General features: G+C 46.1%; 1 protein-coding gene across 4 annotated transcripts in view; it reads left to right on the top strand.

Annotated features, from left to right (window-relative positions):
* Positions 1-17,818, top strand: part of SUPT20H (SPT20 homolog, SAGA complex component) — a 393,294-nt gene that overhangs the window by 308,178 nt on the left and 67,298 nt on the right. For all 4 annotated transcript variants that reach the window (XM_085621731.1, XM_085621733.1, XM_085621730.1 and 1 more), the window contains 2 exons: positions 2,445-2,599; positions 3,893-3,948. In XM_085621731.1, coding sequence (XP_085477857.1) covers positions 2,445-2,599; positions 3,893-3,948 — 211 coding nt within the window. The remainder of the gene's footprint in view (positions 1-2,444; positions 2,600-3,892; positions 3,949-17,818) is intronic.

Below are 17,818 nucleotides of genomic sequence, written 5' to 3'. Positions count from 1 at the left end.
AAATCTCCACAGCCTATTGTTGTTTAAAAAAACACAATTTGCAGCTTGCAACAGGTATGTTATGTTACGTTAACTGTTATTTCTATAGTGCATAATCAGTCTCTTAGCGCTTCGAGAGGGAGGCCCAGATCACCGGTAGTTTGATTTCACCATGTTTTCTATTGTTTGCTGTGTGAGGGAGGGTTAATTGTTATGCATTTATGAGTTAAATTCTCATATTTGCAGTTTAGTAAAATGTACTTTGCGCTTTACATGAGCACCAGTTACAGCACACATTCATGTTTTTGTAGTCGCAGGGAGAGGAAATGATTTGCCCAAAATCACAGGATATTGAACCGACAAAGAAACTTGAACAGTGGTCCCCATGTGCCTCTGACTAAGTCATAAATAGTTGTATAACCACTTCTGATAGAATCAACATATCCTTATCCTTTCCATTGGAGGCAGTCTGTCAAGCTCCCTCTATTCTTTTGTCCACTGGGTCCACTACAGAGACTCTTCTTCAGTTGAAACCTTGATGTGCTGTTATCTTCTCCATTTATAGAACTAAGGAGTACCATGCAGTTTTTGGGGTTCACCAGAGCAAAAAAAGGCAAGGTGGCCCAAAAACAGACATTATTGGGATAAACTGATTGGCATAGAACTCATTCTGTCAGGGCAAATGATGCTACCACAGCCTACCTCAGGCTCTGTTTTTCAGACATCTACGTGGATATCCATCCATTTTTTCACCTGCCACAACTGTATCAACTCTCGTTCGTAGAGGGCCCTTTCCCTCACTCAGCTCCCCTCAACCCACCTCTTTGGAGGCCACATTGCTTTGATACTGATTATCTGTGGCATGAAGTATCCATCAGAAGACTGGGCCTGATTAAGAGTTCTCTGCCCACCAGCCTTCAGTTCACCTGCCCTGCTGTAAGCCAGTTGGACCATCAGCTTTCTGTCTGTGGTGCACCTGTTGGCTCCGTTAACAGAAAGTTTACTCTAATGGTGTGATGGAGTGTTGGATGTCAAAGAAAGGGCATCATACCACCCGCTCTATTTAGGGTGCATGCTTAGAAATTAAAATAATGACCTCCTACACCCAGGGAGAAAGCGTGGGGGTCATTATCTTTTTGTTTTTGAAAAACAAACTCAAACTTTAGAAATTTGTTTTTGAATAATAAAAGTTTGGTAGATGGCCATCAGAACCAATGCTGGACATCCACCCAACGTTTGGTACAATCAGAGGAACTGCAATAGCTGAAAAAACAGAGATCACTGTTGTTCCGATGGTGATCTCGAAATATGATGGTCATCTGTCCATCAGGGTGGCAAACATATTCTCTGCCACCCTGACAGAGGTAAAACAACCAAACCCTAATCCAGGTCCTAAGTTGCTACCTTCCTTGGTGCTCTTTCTAGTGGATGCATCCCTTGGAGTGCGCTTTTTTGCCACAGAGGACAGTGATCCAAGCCATGATTCCCTCAAGGCTTGCCTACGGTAACATCTTGTACCTGGGGGCAGATAAGGCTACGATTAGACTCCTCCAAGTAGTCCATAATGCTGTCGCAAGGCTCTTAGTTCGGCTTTCAAAATACTGCTCTGTATTCGGTCTCCTCTGTGATCTCTACTGGCTCACAATTTATAAACACATCAATTTCAGGGCACTTTGCCTTATGCATAAAATCAACTCTTGCAAGATGTGATGGTGCCCTACCATTCTCCTCGCCCACTGCATTAAAGCAACTGTTCTCATTTTACAGTTTCCAGAATCAAACACCCTCGGATGGGTTGCCACTCCTTCTCTTTCATGAGCCCTAAGCTCTGAAACAGTCTTCCTGAGCCAATGAGGTATTGCTCCTCCTTATTTACTTTCCATAAAGAGCATAACACCTGGTTGTTCTAGTTCCTAGTCTCCAGGCCCTTGTCCTTTTGGTCTGTTACTGTTCACAGCGCTGGGAAACCCTCTGGGTAGCTATACACTCTAAAAATCTTAATAGTACTAATACTCTATCTAACCACAGCTACCTCATTGCCCCCTTCTCCCTGTTCTATGGAGTGGACTCCCAGGACTAATAAGGTCCCAAGTTAGTTTTTGCACACTGCTGTTACAAATGCAGTTGTATCAGTCATGCTCTGTGTCTGAGGGCATTATAAAACGTAGGGGACAACTGATGTCGGGGCAGAGGGATGGCAACTATATGCACCTTTGAGTCATATCTGGAGGCAGGATGGAGTTTTGGCGTAGGCCAATGATGCCACCTTCTGATGTACAGGACTTACTGCAGGAGTTTCCTGGTCCAATATGTGATTGGGATACTCAAAAGGTGAGGAATCTGCAGTTAGTTACTCCACCAGACAAGAGCGTTACTGACTGTAAGTAACTTATTCGTCCTTGCGAGAGCAGTGTTTCTAGATGTTTCTTGCAGTAAACTGTTTTCTCTCTTCCTCTGTTTCACAGTGGGCCACAGACTTTAATGAGCAGTTCTAATCCAATGCTGGGATGCAATACAGGTTCTGCTAACTCAGCGGGGATAAATCTGACTGGCATGCTGCCATCCGGCAGTCTGGTGCCCAGTGCGCTGCCCACTACCATTCAGTCTGCTTCTCAATCTGGTTAGTATAACTGAAAGTAATAAGTCACTACCATACTTGAAAAAGTGTCTTCTTGTGTTTTAAAGCCCTATGGTAAGAAACATAGAAAACATTTGTTTAATGGTGTATTTAGGAAGAAAACTTGTAACTATTCTAAAGGGGCTGATATAGCCAGTATTACATCATCATCTACTTAGAATATTTATGAATTTAATTTAGACAGGATGGTCCTGTCACACTCATGCCAATTTCCATAGGGAGTTATGACTGGTTGGTAACCCTTTTATGGAAACAGGAGAAAGTAAATATGCAAAGTATTGCAAGGTATGCCAGAAGCAAGATAATATCCCAGTAGCCCCTACTGGGCTATAGATGTATGTTATAAAAGGGTCATGAAGAAGTGAGGAGGGATTTGCATTACCTACATATTGCAGCCGGTACTTGTTAGATCAGATACAATGGGGATGGGAAATGCATGGACTCTAGATCTCCCAAATTCTGAAAGCAATATTACTTTTGGAAAAGAGAACCTCCTAAGTACCTCCAAATCCAAGACCAAAGAAAGATGTTGTAAGTGACACAGCAAAAGAACCAGACCCAGGTAAATAAGAACAGTAGTCACTGATCAACTTACAATAGTGAATAGGTTAAAGGAGTGGTCCAAGGTGCAATGAGAGGAAGGCTCCACTGCAAACAGAATGACAGAGATACACCTTAAGAGAAATCCCAATTTTCCAAATTCCGTTGCAGGACATTTTCACTCCTGGTAGACCAGTTCTTCAAAAAATTTGAACTAGAATATCCCATTCAGCCACAAGTAAGGAAACCTAGTGGTCTTGAAAGACAAATTAATGGTTAAATATTATTGCTGTAAGAGAGGGGAGATATCGCATTTGTCATCGGAAAGCTTGCAGCCAATATAGCGTAATACTAGTGTATCGACAACACTAAGGATTCTACCTGTCAATCTATGATTACCAGAGGCCATATTACTTATAGGAGGAATCAGCTTAGATCGTTTTCAACTCCCTGTTTTCATAGTATTTATTCTGAGATTTTGCTTCCACTCTTTTAAGCTTAAAACAGAGTGACTGACTAAGTAATTTCCAGATTACAAATACTATTGACTTAAAATGCACCTTAATTCTGGGGAAGCCATTGGCATTGAGTTGCAAGTGTATGGCTTTGTAGTGTGCACAATGTCCTTTAATTTTCATAATAATCTTGACTGTGTGTCATAATGTAGGTAAATCATGGATTTGTTGTTTTGTGGTGGCATTCTGATTATTAAACACAGTAACGTTTTTTTAACAGGTGCTCCCTTTGGATTAAAGAATTCTTCGAGTCTAAGACCTGTAAATCTGTTACAGGTAAATATACTTCACTGCAATAGTAGCACACTAATGCATATTGCTTAACTAGTATTTTACAGAATAGTTTTCTAATTTTTGCTCTGTGTAGGATTAACTTATTTACTGCAATGATAGCTTTGTGGTCAGTTACTTGATGTGGTGGCCTAGGCATGTCAAATTTCTAAAAACATGATGGATGCTTTGCCAACATATTTGATGCTTTCATTTATAGTTTATCTGTCTTAAATATAACTTATTTTTGAGTACTGTAACATATGGTATGACTTCCAATTGTTCATGGAAGCGGTTTTAACAAAATTATCTTTCAAACTAGTTTGGTACCTTTTCACTTTGTAAAAAAAAGTTTGCCATCTTTGTATACTTGTGCAAGTTAGTACACAGGTCTGCTGATACTGAAGAAAGATGTACAGAGAATGGTACGGATGCAAAAAAGAAAACTTCACTGACTGATACAATACTCATCCAAATGACTTTTTCACTCAGACTACTCAATGCAGACTCAACTATGGCAGAGCAACATAGTTGTATTTGACAGAGTACCACCCTTTATAGCGGGTGTATGCCATATCGTAGAGCTACAAATAAGAAATCCATCCCACCCTCAGCTGATCCATGCTCGGTATTTTGACTTCCTTTGATTACCAACTGAGCACTGCCACATTATAGCCACAACAGGACATTGAACTCTAAATGTAAGATAAAAACAGTGCAACATTGTTGACCCATGCTCAGAAACTGATTTTCAATAAGCAATTGCAGAGGACATTTCCCTCCGATCAGAGCACCCACTCTTAAATTCCCCACTAGCAATACCAAGAGTAAACCCATGAAGAAGAATCTGGATACTAAAGCCATTCTAGTTAACTGTTGCTCCGTGCAAAAGCACACATCATGTATCACGTATCCAGGATCTACTTTCAGAAGAGCAGCCTAATCTCCTATTTCTTATGGAGACATTATTGTCTGACTCCTCTAACCCCACTATCGCTATGGCCATTCCCTCCGGCTATAAAATTCTCAGGAAGGACCACCTTGGGGGAAGGGGGGGTAGCTATAATTTATAAGGACAACCTGGAATGTTCCTCTATTATGTCAGAACCTATAGAAAACACTGAGTTCTTAGGTTTCCACTGTATAATCTCTCCCCACAAAAGCATTGCAGATTTTTTGATTTATAGATCCCCTGGGGCCATCAAAAACTTCCTTACCTCACTCAACTCAGCCACAGCCGCCTTTGCCCTAAAATATAAAGACTGTTTGATCCTGGGGGATTTCAATATCTATATGGATAAAGCGAAAGATCCCCAAGCTACTATCTTGATGGAAACCTTACAGACCTTTGAGATAACCGCCGCCACATTCTTGGCCACCCATGAGAAGGGCCATGTCCTGGATCAAATTTTCCATAATGGTAATTGAACTGCTGATCCGCCTTTGCCCATTACCTGGTCTGACCACTTTCTTCTCAAATTTGTCGTTCCTCAGTCAGGTTTTATCTCCTCTGCGACCGTGGGAAAAAAGACTTCCACCTATAGAGCCTTTTATTAGAAATCCATACCTAAACTAGCTGATACCCTAGAAGGCTCCCTAACGAAGCTATCTAACACCCCGAATATAGGTGCCTCCCTACTTGATTCTTGGCTTCGCACAAATATCGAGGCAGCGGCTCCAGTTATCACCTGCCCCTCCAAGAGGCTAGTCGCCTCGGCCCCTTGGTTTAGTGACCTCCTCAGAACCAGTAAAAAGAACTGTCGGGAAATGGAACGTAAATGGCAAAAATCCTATTCATCAGAAGATAAGAAAGCCTATAAGGAAATCCTTAAAATACACTACTACAAAATAGAAGCAGCCAAAATGAATTCTTTCCAAATAAAGATTGATACTTCCCAGAATAAAAATAAAGATATCTTTAGGATAGTGAAATCCATCACTGCACCTAGAGCCGGCTTAGTCGAGGGGCCACGCACTGAAGAATGGTCAAGTCTGATAGCCCTCGTCCATAAAAAGATCGCATTGATCCAACAAGCCTTCCATAATATCACAGAAGCTGAGGTGGCCTTCTATCGTAGCACCAATGATACATTTCAAATCAAGGACCCTCCCCATTATACTCTTTTCCGGAACTCCAGCTGGAAGAATCATTGTACCTCATGCAAAGTATTACATCAGGCTCTCTGTCTGACCCCTGCCCAGCAAACATTCTGGCCTCTCTAGCCCCTTCTATTAATCCCATAGTACATCAGCTCTTCAATGTCTCCCTCTCTTCCAGGATTATGCCAAATTTATGGAAACATGCTATGATCCTCCCACTGATTAAAAAAAAAAGCCACAATCCCTGCTTCCAGCCGTCTCTAAAGCATTAGAGAGGCATTTTAATAAGGCCCTACAACGACACATCGAAGATGGCAATCTTCTCCACGGATCCCAGTCCGGCTTCAGAGCCAATTTAATACAGAGTCAGCTTTGCTAGCGGTGACGGAGTTCATCAGGGACTGCTTGGATCAAGGAGGCAAGGCCGTTCTGATTCTGCTCGACCTGTCAGCGGCCTTTGACACGGTCCCACATGTAAGGCTCCTAAATAGGCTTTACTGAGGAGACCAGAGCAAACCTTGCAGAAACTTTTCTTACAGGGCCACATACCTTTGAGCTTTTGTTTCCTTTCAATTAAACCCTAATTGACCCAGTTCTTACAGTTTGATCCAAATCGTTCTCGGTCCTGGCAGTGAGTCACCCCATCGTACGCTGGATCACAGGCCAGCACCAGCTGACTGTACGTTTTTTCCTCAGTATCCACCTCCAGAGAGTCTTGTAGTACTTGCTTCCATGAGTAAGGTGAACCCAAATTCTTTTCTGAGCGCTGCACTGGACTGGGAATCTAAAATAATGGACGCTACGGGCAAAAAAGTATTTTCTGCTTGAGCACAGTTTGCCTGCTGTTTCTGGCCATGCCGGCGGATATTTGCAGTTCCTTTGCTAGAGAGTACAGGATGCTGCAAAATATGTTGTACTTTGTGGATTGACTGATTCTCTTGACTGTACGATATGCATCAGTGTCATTATCAGGAGAAAGGACTGGATACACACCACAGGTTTCTCCATGGATGTCCAGGCCTCTTTGATGGATGCTCCCTTTGAATGATCTAGGCTTTTTGGCGAGAAAACTAATACAACTGTAGAGAGATGTAAAGAGTTTAGCCCGCGGACTAGATTCCTTTACCCTGCTCGCCAGTTACTCAAGGGGTCTTCTATAGCACCATAGACAGCCTTCTCAATTTATCGAGCAATCCATTAAGTCTTTTCATGGCAGCAGAGGCAGGGGTACTGGCAAAGGATGAGATCAATAATAGCACTCTTATTCCTGATAGTCTTCATGCACCTCTGGAAACCCTCTTTAATTAATCCTTAAGCCATCTGTTGGGACAATTAGGTAGGATCCTGCACTGCTTGCTTGACTCGTGCTTCTTCAAATGGGATGTATGGGTCCTCTGAATTGTCCAATTTGGCTATGCCTTTTCTTTTCTGGATATTCCTCCCCACAATTTACAAGCCTACGTCTGCAGATCACGCCAATTTTCTGTCCAAAGAAATTCAGGTTTTGCTTGCCAAACAAGTGAACAAACTCGGCTGGGTTACTACTTGTACTTTCTAGGCCTCAGTAAGCAGAGGTCCTCATGAAGATTTGGACCTAAGATTTTTAAATTGTTTGCTGAAAAAGGAGAAGTTCAAAACATAATGACACTTCTCAGATCATGTTAGCCTTGGACCTGAAGGACTGGATGGCGTCCCTGGACCTTCCGAATGCATACTTTCTTATGCCTGCCCGCAGTCCCAGAGGAAGTATCTCCATTTTGTGATGAGGTTAGGCTTTTTCCAATACACCATCCTGCTTTTCTGTCTTAAATTGGCCCTTTGGGTCTTCATAAAGGTCATGTTGATGATTACTGCACATCATTGCAGCTTCGGAATCCACATACTCTCTACGTCAATGACTGGCTGCTTAAGGCAGGTTCACCTCATCTAACCTCAGAACACCCGTAGGCTATAGAGTCATTACTGTCCACTCTGGGGTTCTCCATCAGCGAGCCCAAATACCATCTCCAGCATATGCAGAGGATTCCCTTTATCGTGTCATTCTAAATGGCTGCTCTGAAGGTTTTCCTGCCTCCACATTGAATCCATGACATTCAGGCTTTGATCCATACATTTTTAGACAGAACTACTGTTACATTTTTGATGGGACTCTTGCAATCCTACATCCTGCTGGTCCTTTGTGCCTTTTGGTACATGCAGGCCCTTCAATTGAATGTGCCACTGCATTGGACTCAAGACTGCGTATGCCTTTCGAATAAGATATGTGTATTCCGTGATGCAGGGCATACAGTGGTGGATGTCAGATGCCAGCCTGACATGCGGCAGCCTGTTCTTTCCCCCTCCAAATAGTCATCTCTGGACTGGGAGTGTCACATGGACGAAGTGAAGGACAGAGGTCTCTGGTACCAAATGACTAGAGTCTTCATTATAAATCTTCAAAAGCTATGAACCATCCAATTGACCCTAAAGGCCTTTCTTCTTCCATCATTGGCAGATTAATCCAGGTGCTTATGGACATGACAATCGCCATATGGCACTGCAAAAAGCAGGGTAAAGTGGGTCTCATGCTATCTGTCTGGAGGTTCTGAGGCTTTGGTGAAGTCTGGCACTTAACATGATGACCTGGATGGTCAACCACTTAGCCTAATCCCTCAGCTTCAGGGTAAACAAATGAAGCAGACTCCATTTGTCCAGTTATAAGTGTCATCTGCACCTGTATGTGGCACATGGTATATTACGGGAGGATACACCCTTGGTATACCTACTGACTACCCCTAAACGTGCGCTATATCCAGCCTTCTGCAGTTTCAGCTCATTCTGGGGACCATGGAGTGGGCTAGGATGGTTTAGTACTCAGCACTACTGACTCTGAGCTTCTGCTCCTGGGTTCGACTTCCTCTTCAGCAGGATCTGCTGTTCCAGCAGCAAAGCATGGTGCTACTGCGGAACCTCCACAATCTACATTTTTATTCGAGGAGACTCAGTGGAACCAATTGACCAGTTCTGATCTACCATGTAAGGCAGTGAATATCATTTTCACTGCTCACCACCCTACCATCAAATACATTTTTTCAGGGTGCTGCCCAAGTTCCTTACCTAGTGTTATGAAAAGCAGCTTGACCCTCTACAGACTAGTTTGTTTGATGTTACTTTGTGTTACCTTTAGCTGGCAAGGAATTGCTGTAGGTAGTGTTAAGCATTACTTATTCGTTTGCCTGATCAGCCCTCCTTATTCAGATCACCTGGTGTGATGCATATCTTAAAAGGGCTCTCAAATGTTTTCCCTGCTCCCTTCATTATGCAGCAGTGGGCCTTCAGTTTGGATCTGACATTATAAATGTGTGCTCCTTGAGTCTCTTGACAGTTGTTCTATGAGACTCTTGTCCTTGAAGACTGTGCTTGTCATTGCAATCACGTCTGCATGTGGCATCAGCAAACTGCTGGTCTTGCCAGTTCAGCCTCTATATATTATTTACTTACCTGATGAGCGCATGCTATCTGTTGGAGCACAGAAACTACTGTAAATGTTTCCAGATTCAGTCTGGTGCCTGAAGAGATACACAAGGTGAGGACTCAAGCCAGAAAGAGAGGTACCAAAGGTAAGTAGTCTTGCAAGCAGTCTGAGAAAGATGCCCTTCTGACTATTACTTGATAGGGTTGGCTTATACCACAGACTGGTCATACATACATACATAAAAATATGTTCGAGGCATGTGGGCTGCTGAATTCATATCTGTGCATAGATCGCCGCCTAGTGTTGGGTCCGGATGTTTGCACGTTGTTGTCCTGGAAGAGTCTTCGAAGTATCCTGGGATAGGTGACTCCTCCCCTGGACTACAGTGCGCATGGGCATCCTCTCCATCCTCAGATTGTTTTTTTCCGCCATTGGGTTCGGATGTGCTATCTTGACTCAAGTTAGGAAAATCTTATTTCAGGCCAAAAGGCCTTTAGTTCGCGTCGGTACTGTTCTCGATCGGTATCGATAGTATTTTTGTTAGTTTACTAACTTCCAGAACAAACTTTCGCATCTTACCCGACCGTCGATTCGACGGAATCGAGAACACCATTCAAAAGGTGTCCGGTATGCAATGCGAAATATCCCCACGTCGACGTCCATCCGGTGTGCAACAAATGCCTTTCACCGGATCACGACGAATCTACACGCATGGCCTGTGCCAGATTTCGATCCAAGAAGACACTACGGAATCGACGAGCGGCGAGACTCGAGGCGCAGCAAGCGGCACCGGCCCCGGCCGACATCTTCAACGCTGAGACCGAAGATGTCGAAGAAGTGGAGAACCTACCTCCAGTCCCGTTTCCGAACATGACTCCGGATCGGAAGACGTCGACGAAACACTCTTTCGCAGAGATGAAGACGACACCGAGGTAGGAGACTACAATGAGGCCTTAGGGGCCGAAGAGAGTAGCTCCGGTGACGAGCAAGGCCTACCCGTTCAGACTGAAGAAAGCCCGGTGCAGCAGACTATGGCTCCGGTCGAGGGATCGCCTTCGGGCCTTACCCAAGACCTATCCCGCAGTTCTTTGGCCCCGCCCTCGGGCCCGGCCTCGGACATCCAGCGGCAGCCATTAATGCCCAAAACGGCTGGTTTCCCTTCTTCAAAACCGAAACCGAAAGCTGTATTGGTTCAATTGAAACCGAAACCGAAAGTGGTGCTGGTCGGATCGAGGCCCTCCACACCTTCGACGCCAGCAAAACACATCGGCACCGAGCGCACCAAACGAGACTTCGGTGCCGAACTCGAAGCGGCCGACGTCGGAGTCGACATGAGGAAGAAGGCCTTCGGAACCATCAAACCTGCTCGGCTCCTGGCACCGACGCAATCGACTCCGACCCCAAAGGTCAAACAGCCTGCTGCGTCTCACACCGCTTCCACGGCGACACCAAAGCCACACTCATCGAAGAAGTCGACGGCCATTCCCGCCCCTCGACTCGATGACCCACCGGCGCCAAAAAAATCCACGACCGCCTCAACAGAACCGGTCGGTGCAAAAGACTCGAGGGCGCTCCAGACGCGACCCATTGCTGCGCAAAGCACCAAAAAGAAAATGGTCCTCCAGGACACGTCGGGCTCCGAACCAATTAAAGCTCCAGCAGCCTCTTCGACACCAGCCAACATTACTTTTGGCCTGCCACCATCCACGGCCCCGAAAATGTTCCAAATCAGGACACGGGTGACCCATACCACAATCACGCCTGCCGAACGCTCTGCGGAGACGTCTCCATCGCATGTAATCGACGCCGACACCGGCAGGATGATTATCCACAAACGGAAAATAACTTCGGAGCCGGCTTTGGACTCCTTCAGGATTCCACTTAAAAGAAAGCTGCCTGTGGCTACAGAATCAGTTCTTTACGAACCTTTCCACTCACCCTACCAGGATCCGCAATCCTTCTCTCCCACACACTCCGACACGGATGCGTTGGTGGACTACATGGGTGACCAAGTCCCCTACCCCGGAGACATGGACCCTGACGGCCAACAGGACCCTGATCAAACTTGGGATGACCCTGTGGACCACGGTGCACCTATGGATGCACAAGACCCGCAACTCTATGGAGCAAAAACATCTCCCACAGAGGACACGGCAGCGTTCAACGCTCTAATTGAACGTGCTGCGGCCAATCATGGGGTGCAACTTCACTCGGACACCGTCGAGGACGACTTTCTTATGGATACTTTTGCATCCTCAGAAAGGAATATAAAAACTCTACCCATGTTGAAGGGTGTCCTCAAACCAGCAAAGGACATCTTCAAGGAACCCACCAGGGCAAGAGTGATAAACCCCAGGATCGACAAAAAATACAGATCAGCGCCTGGGGACCCTACTTACATCAGAGGCCAATTACCTCTGGATTCCATTGTCGTTGCGAATGCTCGCAAGAGGGCACACTCCCAAACAACAGGTGACGCTCCTCCCCCGGACAAAGAGTCCAAGGTGTTAGAGACCTCTGGCAAACGGGTTGCCGCCCATGCAGCCAACATATGGCGCATTGCCAATACTCAAGCACTCCTCGCTCGCTACGATAGAGCGCACTACGACACATTAGAGCAACTAATCCAACATCTCCCTGACCAATTCAGAGAAGGTGCAGAGATCCTCATCAGGGAGGGACAGCTCCTCACAAACGCATCCATCAAGTGCGCACTGGATGCCGCAGACACAGCTGCCAGGGCCATAAACACTAGCGTCATGCTGCGACGACATGCCTGGTTACGAATCTCCGGATTCAAACCTGAGGTGCAAAACAACATACTCAACCAGCCTGTCAACCCCGACTATTTATTCGGCCCGGAGGTTGACACCACCCTAGAGAAAATAAAGAAGGACACGGACACTGCAAAGTCCATGGGGGCTCTCCAGACTCAGTCCTTTCGGAGCGGCTCCTTTCGTCGCCCCGGAAATAGAGGGGCAGGTAGAGGACAGGGGTCACAGCAAACATACAACAAGGGCAACACTCAAACCACCTACGATAAAAACACCCGGGGTGGATATCGTGGCTCCAGTACAAAGGGCAGAGGACGCGGCTACGGCAACACCAGGTCCTCCCCCAAGAACAAGCAGTGACGCCCTCTCCCTTCCTCCCGACCACATAACACCTGTCGGGGGAAGGCTACAAAGGTTCCTGTCCACGTGGAACTCCATCACCACGGACAGGTGGGTCAAAGATATTGTCAAATACGGTTACTGTCTAGAACTAACCTCCACTCCACCCACAATACCTCCAAAAAACCGTCCTATGTCCTCAGAGCACTTAACGCTCTTACAGCAGGAGGTGCAAAGTATGCTTCTAAAAGGCGCAATAGAGGTCGTACCCGTCCACGAGCAAGGTACGGGGGTGTACTCCCTGTACTTTTTAATACCGAAGAAGGACGGGTCACTCAGACCTATATTAGACCTGAGACCCCTAAACAGATACATTCTTTCCGAGCATTTTCACATGCTCACTCTCCAGCAAGTCCTCCCGCTGCTCAAGCAGGGAGACTTTCTAGCCACACTGGACCTCAAGGATGCGTATTTCCACATACCCATTCACCCATCACACAAGAAATACCTCAGGTTCACTGTTCAAGGGCAGCACTACCAATTTAAAGTCCTTCCCTTCGGCGTGACAACGGCACCAAGGGTGTTTACAAAGTGCCTAGCTACCGTGGCAGCACATCTACGGAGGCAGCACATACACGTCTACCCTTACCTGGACTACTGGCTCGTTCAAGCGAAGTCAGCCCAGCAATGTGCCAGCCACATGTCCCGCACCATTCACCTCCTTCACAGTCTGGGGTTCTCACTAAATTACCCAAAATCCCATCTACAGCCCGCACACGTACAACAGTACCTAGGTGCGACTATAGACACTCTGGCGGCCACAGCTCAGCCAAATTTAGTGAGAATCAACAGCATGCAATTGCTGATTTCAAAGTTCAAACCACAACACTCCCTTCCCGCGCGAGTGTTCATGCAGTTGATAGGCATGATGGCCTCCTGCATCTTCATAGTCCCCCACGCGAGACAACATATGCGCCCGCTTCAGGAGTGCTTAGCACGTCAGTGGAATCAGGCTCAAGGACAGTTGAAGGACCTAGTGTTGGTGAGCGGTCGGGCATACAACTCTCTGCATTGGTGGAATCCACAAAACCTTTGCAAGGGCCGACTGTTCCAAGAGCCTGTCCCACAGATAATACTGACGGCGGACGCGTCTCTCCAGGGATGGGGAGCTCATGTACTCCATTACACAGTGCAGGGACTATGGACACAACAACAAAAGAAGATGCACATCAACCTTCTAGAGCTGATGGCAATCTTCCTCGCTATGAAAGCTTTCAAAGTACACTTGTGCAACAAAGTCGTGTTGATCTGGACGGACAACATGACTGCCATGTACTACATACAGAAGCAGGGAGGAACACACTCTCCACAGTTGTCTCATCTGGCTCAGAGCATGTGGAAGTGGGCCATTCAAAGGAACATGTTCCTCATGGCAGAACACCTCCCCGGCAAGGACAACCAGATGGCGGATCTGCTCAGCAGACACAGCCACCAGATGCACGAGTGGGAGTTACACCCATCAGTACTCCAACCGTACTTCCAGCAGTGGGGTCATCCAGAGATAGACCTATTCGCGACAAGCGAAAACGCAAAATGCCAAAGCTTTGCCGCCAGGTTCCCACATCCGCAGTCGCAGGGCAATGCGATATGGATGAACTGGTCCGGCAGATTTGCGTACGCTTTTCCCCCAGCACCACTGATACCGCTGGTGGCACGCAAACTGCGTCAACACTCACTGACGCTCGTCCTGGTTGCTCCAACGTGGGCACGCCAACCGTGGTACACCACCTTTCTCGAACTTTCCGTGGTGCCGCATCAAAGGCTGCGGATCAAACCCGAGCATTTAACGCAGAACCATGGAGAGATTCAGCACCCAGATCCGCAACAGCTGAACCTGGCAATCTGGCTCCTGAAGTCCTAGAGTTTGGCTACCTTAACCTACCACCTGACTGTATGGACATCATTAAGGAGGCCAGGCGACCCACTACCAGAGCTTGCTATGCAGCCAAATGGAAGAGGTTCGTCATTTATTGCAATAATAATGACATTAACCCGCTAGATGCATCCATCCAAAACATTATTTGTTACCTATTACACCTATACCGATGCAATCTGGCGTACACCTCTATACGTGTCCATTTGACCGCAATATCAGCCTATCTGCAGACCAGGCAGCACCTCTCTCTATTCAGAGTGCCTGCCATCAAAGCATTCTTAGAAGGACTCAAACGAGTCATTCCACCAAGCCACCCACCGGCTCCGATGTGGAACCTCAACTTGGTCCTCACACGCCTGATGGGTCCACCCTTTGAACCTCTACACTCATGCGAGATTCAATTCCTTACCTGGAAAGTAGCTTTCCTAGTAGCGATCACTTCTTTGAGAAGAGTTAGTGAACTCCAGGCACTAACCGTTCAAGAGCCATTTATACAAGTTCACGCCAACAGGGTCGTACTACGTACCAACCCCAAATTCATGCCAAAGGTGGTATCGCAGTTCCACATGAATCAAACCATTGAACTGCCCGTTTTCTTCCAAAACCCACAAACTGTCGCAGAAAGGGCACTCCATACACTAGATGTCAAAAGGGCCCTCATGTATTATATCGACAGGACCAAACCCTTTAGGAAAACACAACAACTTTTCGTTGCCTTTGCCCCACACCACAAAGGTAACGCTATCTCCAAAGCAGGAATAGCCAGATGGATCGTTAAATGTATTCAAATTTGCTATCAAAAGGCTAAACGCACTTTAACGATTCCCCCACGAGCCCACTCAACACGTAAGTTAGGGGCCTCAATGGCTTTCCTAGGAAACATTCCTTTGCATGACATATGTAGAGCAGCCACCTGGTCCACTACACATACATTTACCAAACACTATTGTGTAGATGTGCAATCAAAACAGCAGGCAGCTGTAGGACAGGCTGTTCTCAAAACTCTTTTTCAGACCGCTGCAGCTGGCACTGGTAGCCGCCGCTAATAAGAGGGCACTGCTATATATTCTATGCACAGATATGAATTCAGCAGCCCACATGCCTCGAACTGAATATGCTACTTACCAGTATGCATCTGTTCTTGGCATGTAGGGCTGCTGACATTCATATCGCCCTCCCTCCTCCCCGGCGCCTGTAATAGCTGCAGCTCTCAGAATTACTGTAAGCATGGTCATCACTTTCTATATCTACTCCATCACTGCCACAATGGCGAAAAACAATCGGAGGATGGAGAGGATGCCCATGCGCACTGTAGTCCAGGGGAGGAGTCACCTATCCCAGGATACTTCGAAGACTCTTCCAGGACAACAACGTGCAAACATCCGGACCCAACACTAGGCGGCGATCTATGCACAGATATGAATGTCAGCAGCCCTACATGCCAAGAACAGATGCATACTGGTAAGTAGCATATTCAATATCATCACATGCAAAGGCTTTAGTATATCTATTTAGGAAGTGCTCAGCCTAGGATTGCAAGAAAATGACACTCCATTAGTGGTTAAAGTGGTGATTGGGACAAGTAGAGTGGAAACACACCTCATAAATCTAGGTGCAGGCTCTTCCCTGTTGAGCAAAGGATCATGCATCAGTTCTGTGACTTCATTTAAGGATGGTCTGTTGTCCTATTTCTTTAGTATAAAACGGAGTGCTGAAAATTCTTTAGCGCATCAGGAATTAGTTTCAGATATTGAATCACGCTCAGCATAGCTGCTCTGCTAAAACAAACACTTGCATTTGAGAATGTGAAGGAATTTATCGAAAAGGTTTAAATGCAGGCAATTATTGCTGCAGTAGCACTGAAGGAAAGGAAGGCAGAAGGAATGAATATCCTCCTAGAGTTGGTGGCAGCATCCTACCCCAAAGGAGTTCTCAACTATTCAGAGCGGTGGTTGTCAAACCCCCAGTGCGCTATATTTCTGAGGAAGCTGAACCTATTTAGATGAAAGTAGTAAAGGCTTATTGTGAGAAGTATTTGTCAATGTCATAGTTGCAAAATCAAACCTTTTTAATGTGTACCCCCCTCTGGACCAGTTCTGAAAAAGTGTCTTTCAATCTACTTCATTCCAGAGAAGGTGAAGATCTGGACCCCTAGTACTTACACTTTTTGGATGGTTCAGCTGCTTCATTGGTAGAGTTACCTTGGATTTACAGTGTTCTGCACTTAAATAGGAAGCAAATGCCATTATTGCTAAAGCTGGATTTCACAACGATGTGGAAAGGACTTAACATCTGCCTTTTGCTGTAAATAATTTCTGTCCAATGCAGCTTGATGGCTACATCTTCCTGCAGATTCCTTGCCTAATGAAAACAATCTCCAGGCGTCGTCATGAAACTCCAGTTGTGACGTCTCTGGGTTTATGGTTTAATTGTTTATTAAGATTCATGCCCACCTACATCCACAGGTTGGTGGGGAGGTATATATCAGGTTCCGAACAGAACGTAAGAGGAAAAAAAGGAGGTGGGGGGTCCAGAAAGGACTGGAGAAGAGGGATGGGACAGAAAAGGTGAAGGTGGTGTTTGACTTTTGTCAGTTATAGATGGGAAAGTGTAGTCGGCATGTAAGGACGGGCAATCAGTGGTCGACTTCTCCCCTCCCGCGTGGTCATGATCTCACCAGGTATCTCGGACAACTCAACTCTCAGAACTCTTGAGAGAGAAAGTGTACACACGGTCCCCAGGTCTTATCGAACTGTGGTAACTTGTGGTTAATCACTGCGGTTAGTTTCTCCATGCCCAGTAGACACCATAATTTATAAGGTCAGTCCAGTTTCTATGGGATGCTGTCTGTTCATCCAGGTAAGATTGTTCAGGAGGGATGCAAATGACTTATAAAAGTCAGTTGTATAACCATACTGATCAGGTACCTTTCCCAGTTGTAACCTGGCTATGGCTGGCATTACCTCCGTTGTTTGGATATCAGAGTCCATCTATGCAGCGTCTCTGCCTGGAATACTTTTTAGTGGGAGAGGGGCAACGTACTGGGCAGCGTCTTCTACGTCACGGGTCTCTGCGGTGTAGAGGGAGGCATATAAGCGTTCAAATTCGAGCAATTTCAGAGTCTTGACACACCATATGACCCTGCTCTGTCTGAATTTCAGGAATTCTTTGCTTGAGGGCTTGGGCATGCAACTTGTGGGTGAGAAGCCACTCCTTTTTGTTACCCTCTGAGTAAAACATTTGTTTAATACACAGTAAGGCGTACTCCGCTTT

The sequence above is a fragment of the Triturus cristatus genome, chromosome 8 (assembly GCF_964204655.1).
Source record: "Triturus cristatus chromosome 8, aTriCri1.1, whole genome shotgun sequence".
Lineage (NCBI taxonomy): Eukaryota > Metazoa > Chordata > Amphibia > Caudata > Salamandridae > Triturus > Triturus cristatus.
This window is presented reverse-complemented; position numbering and strand designations above follow the sequence as displayed.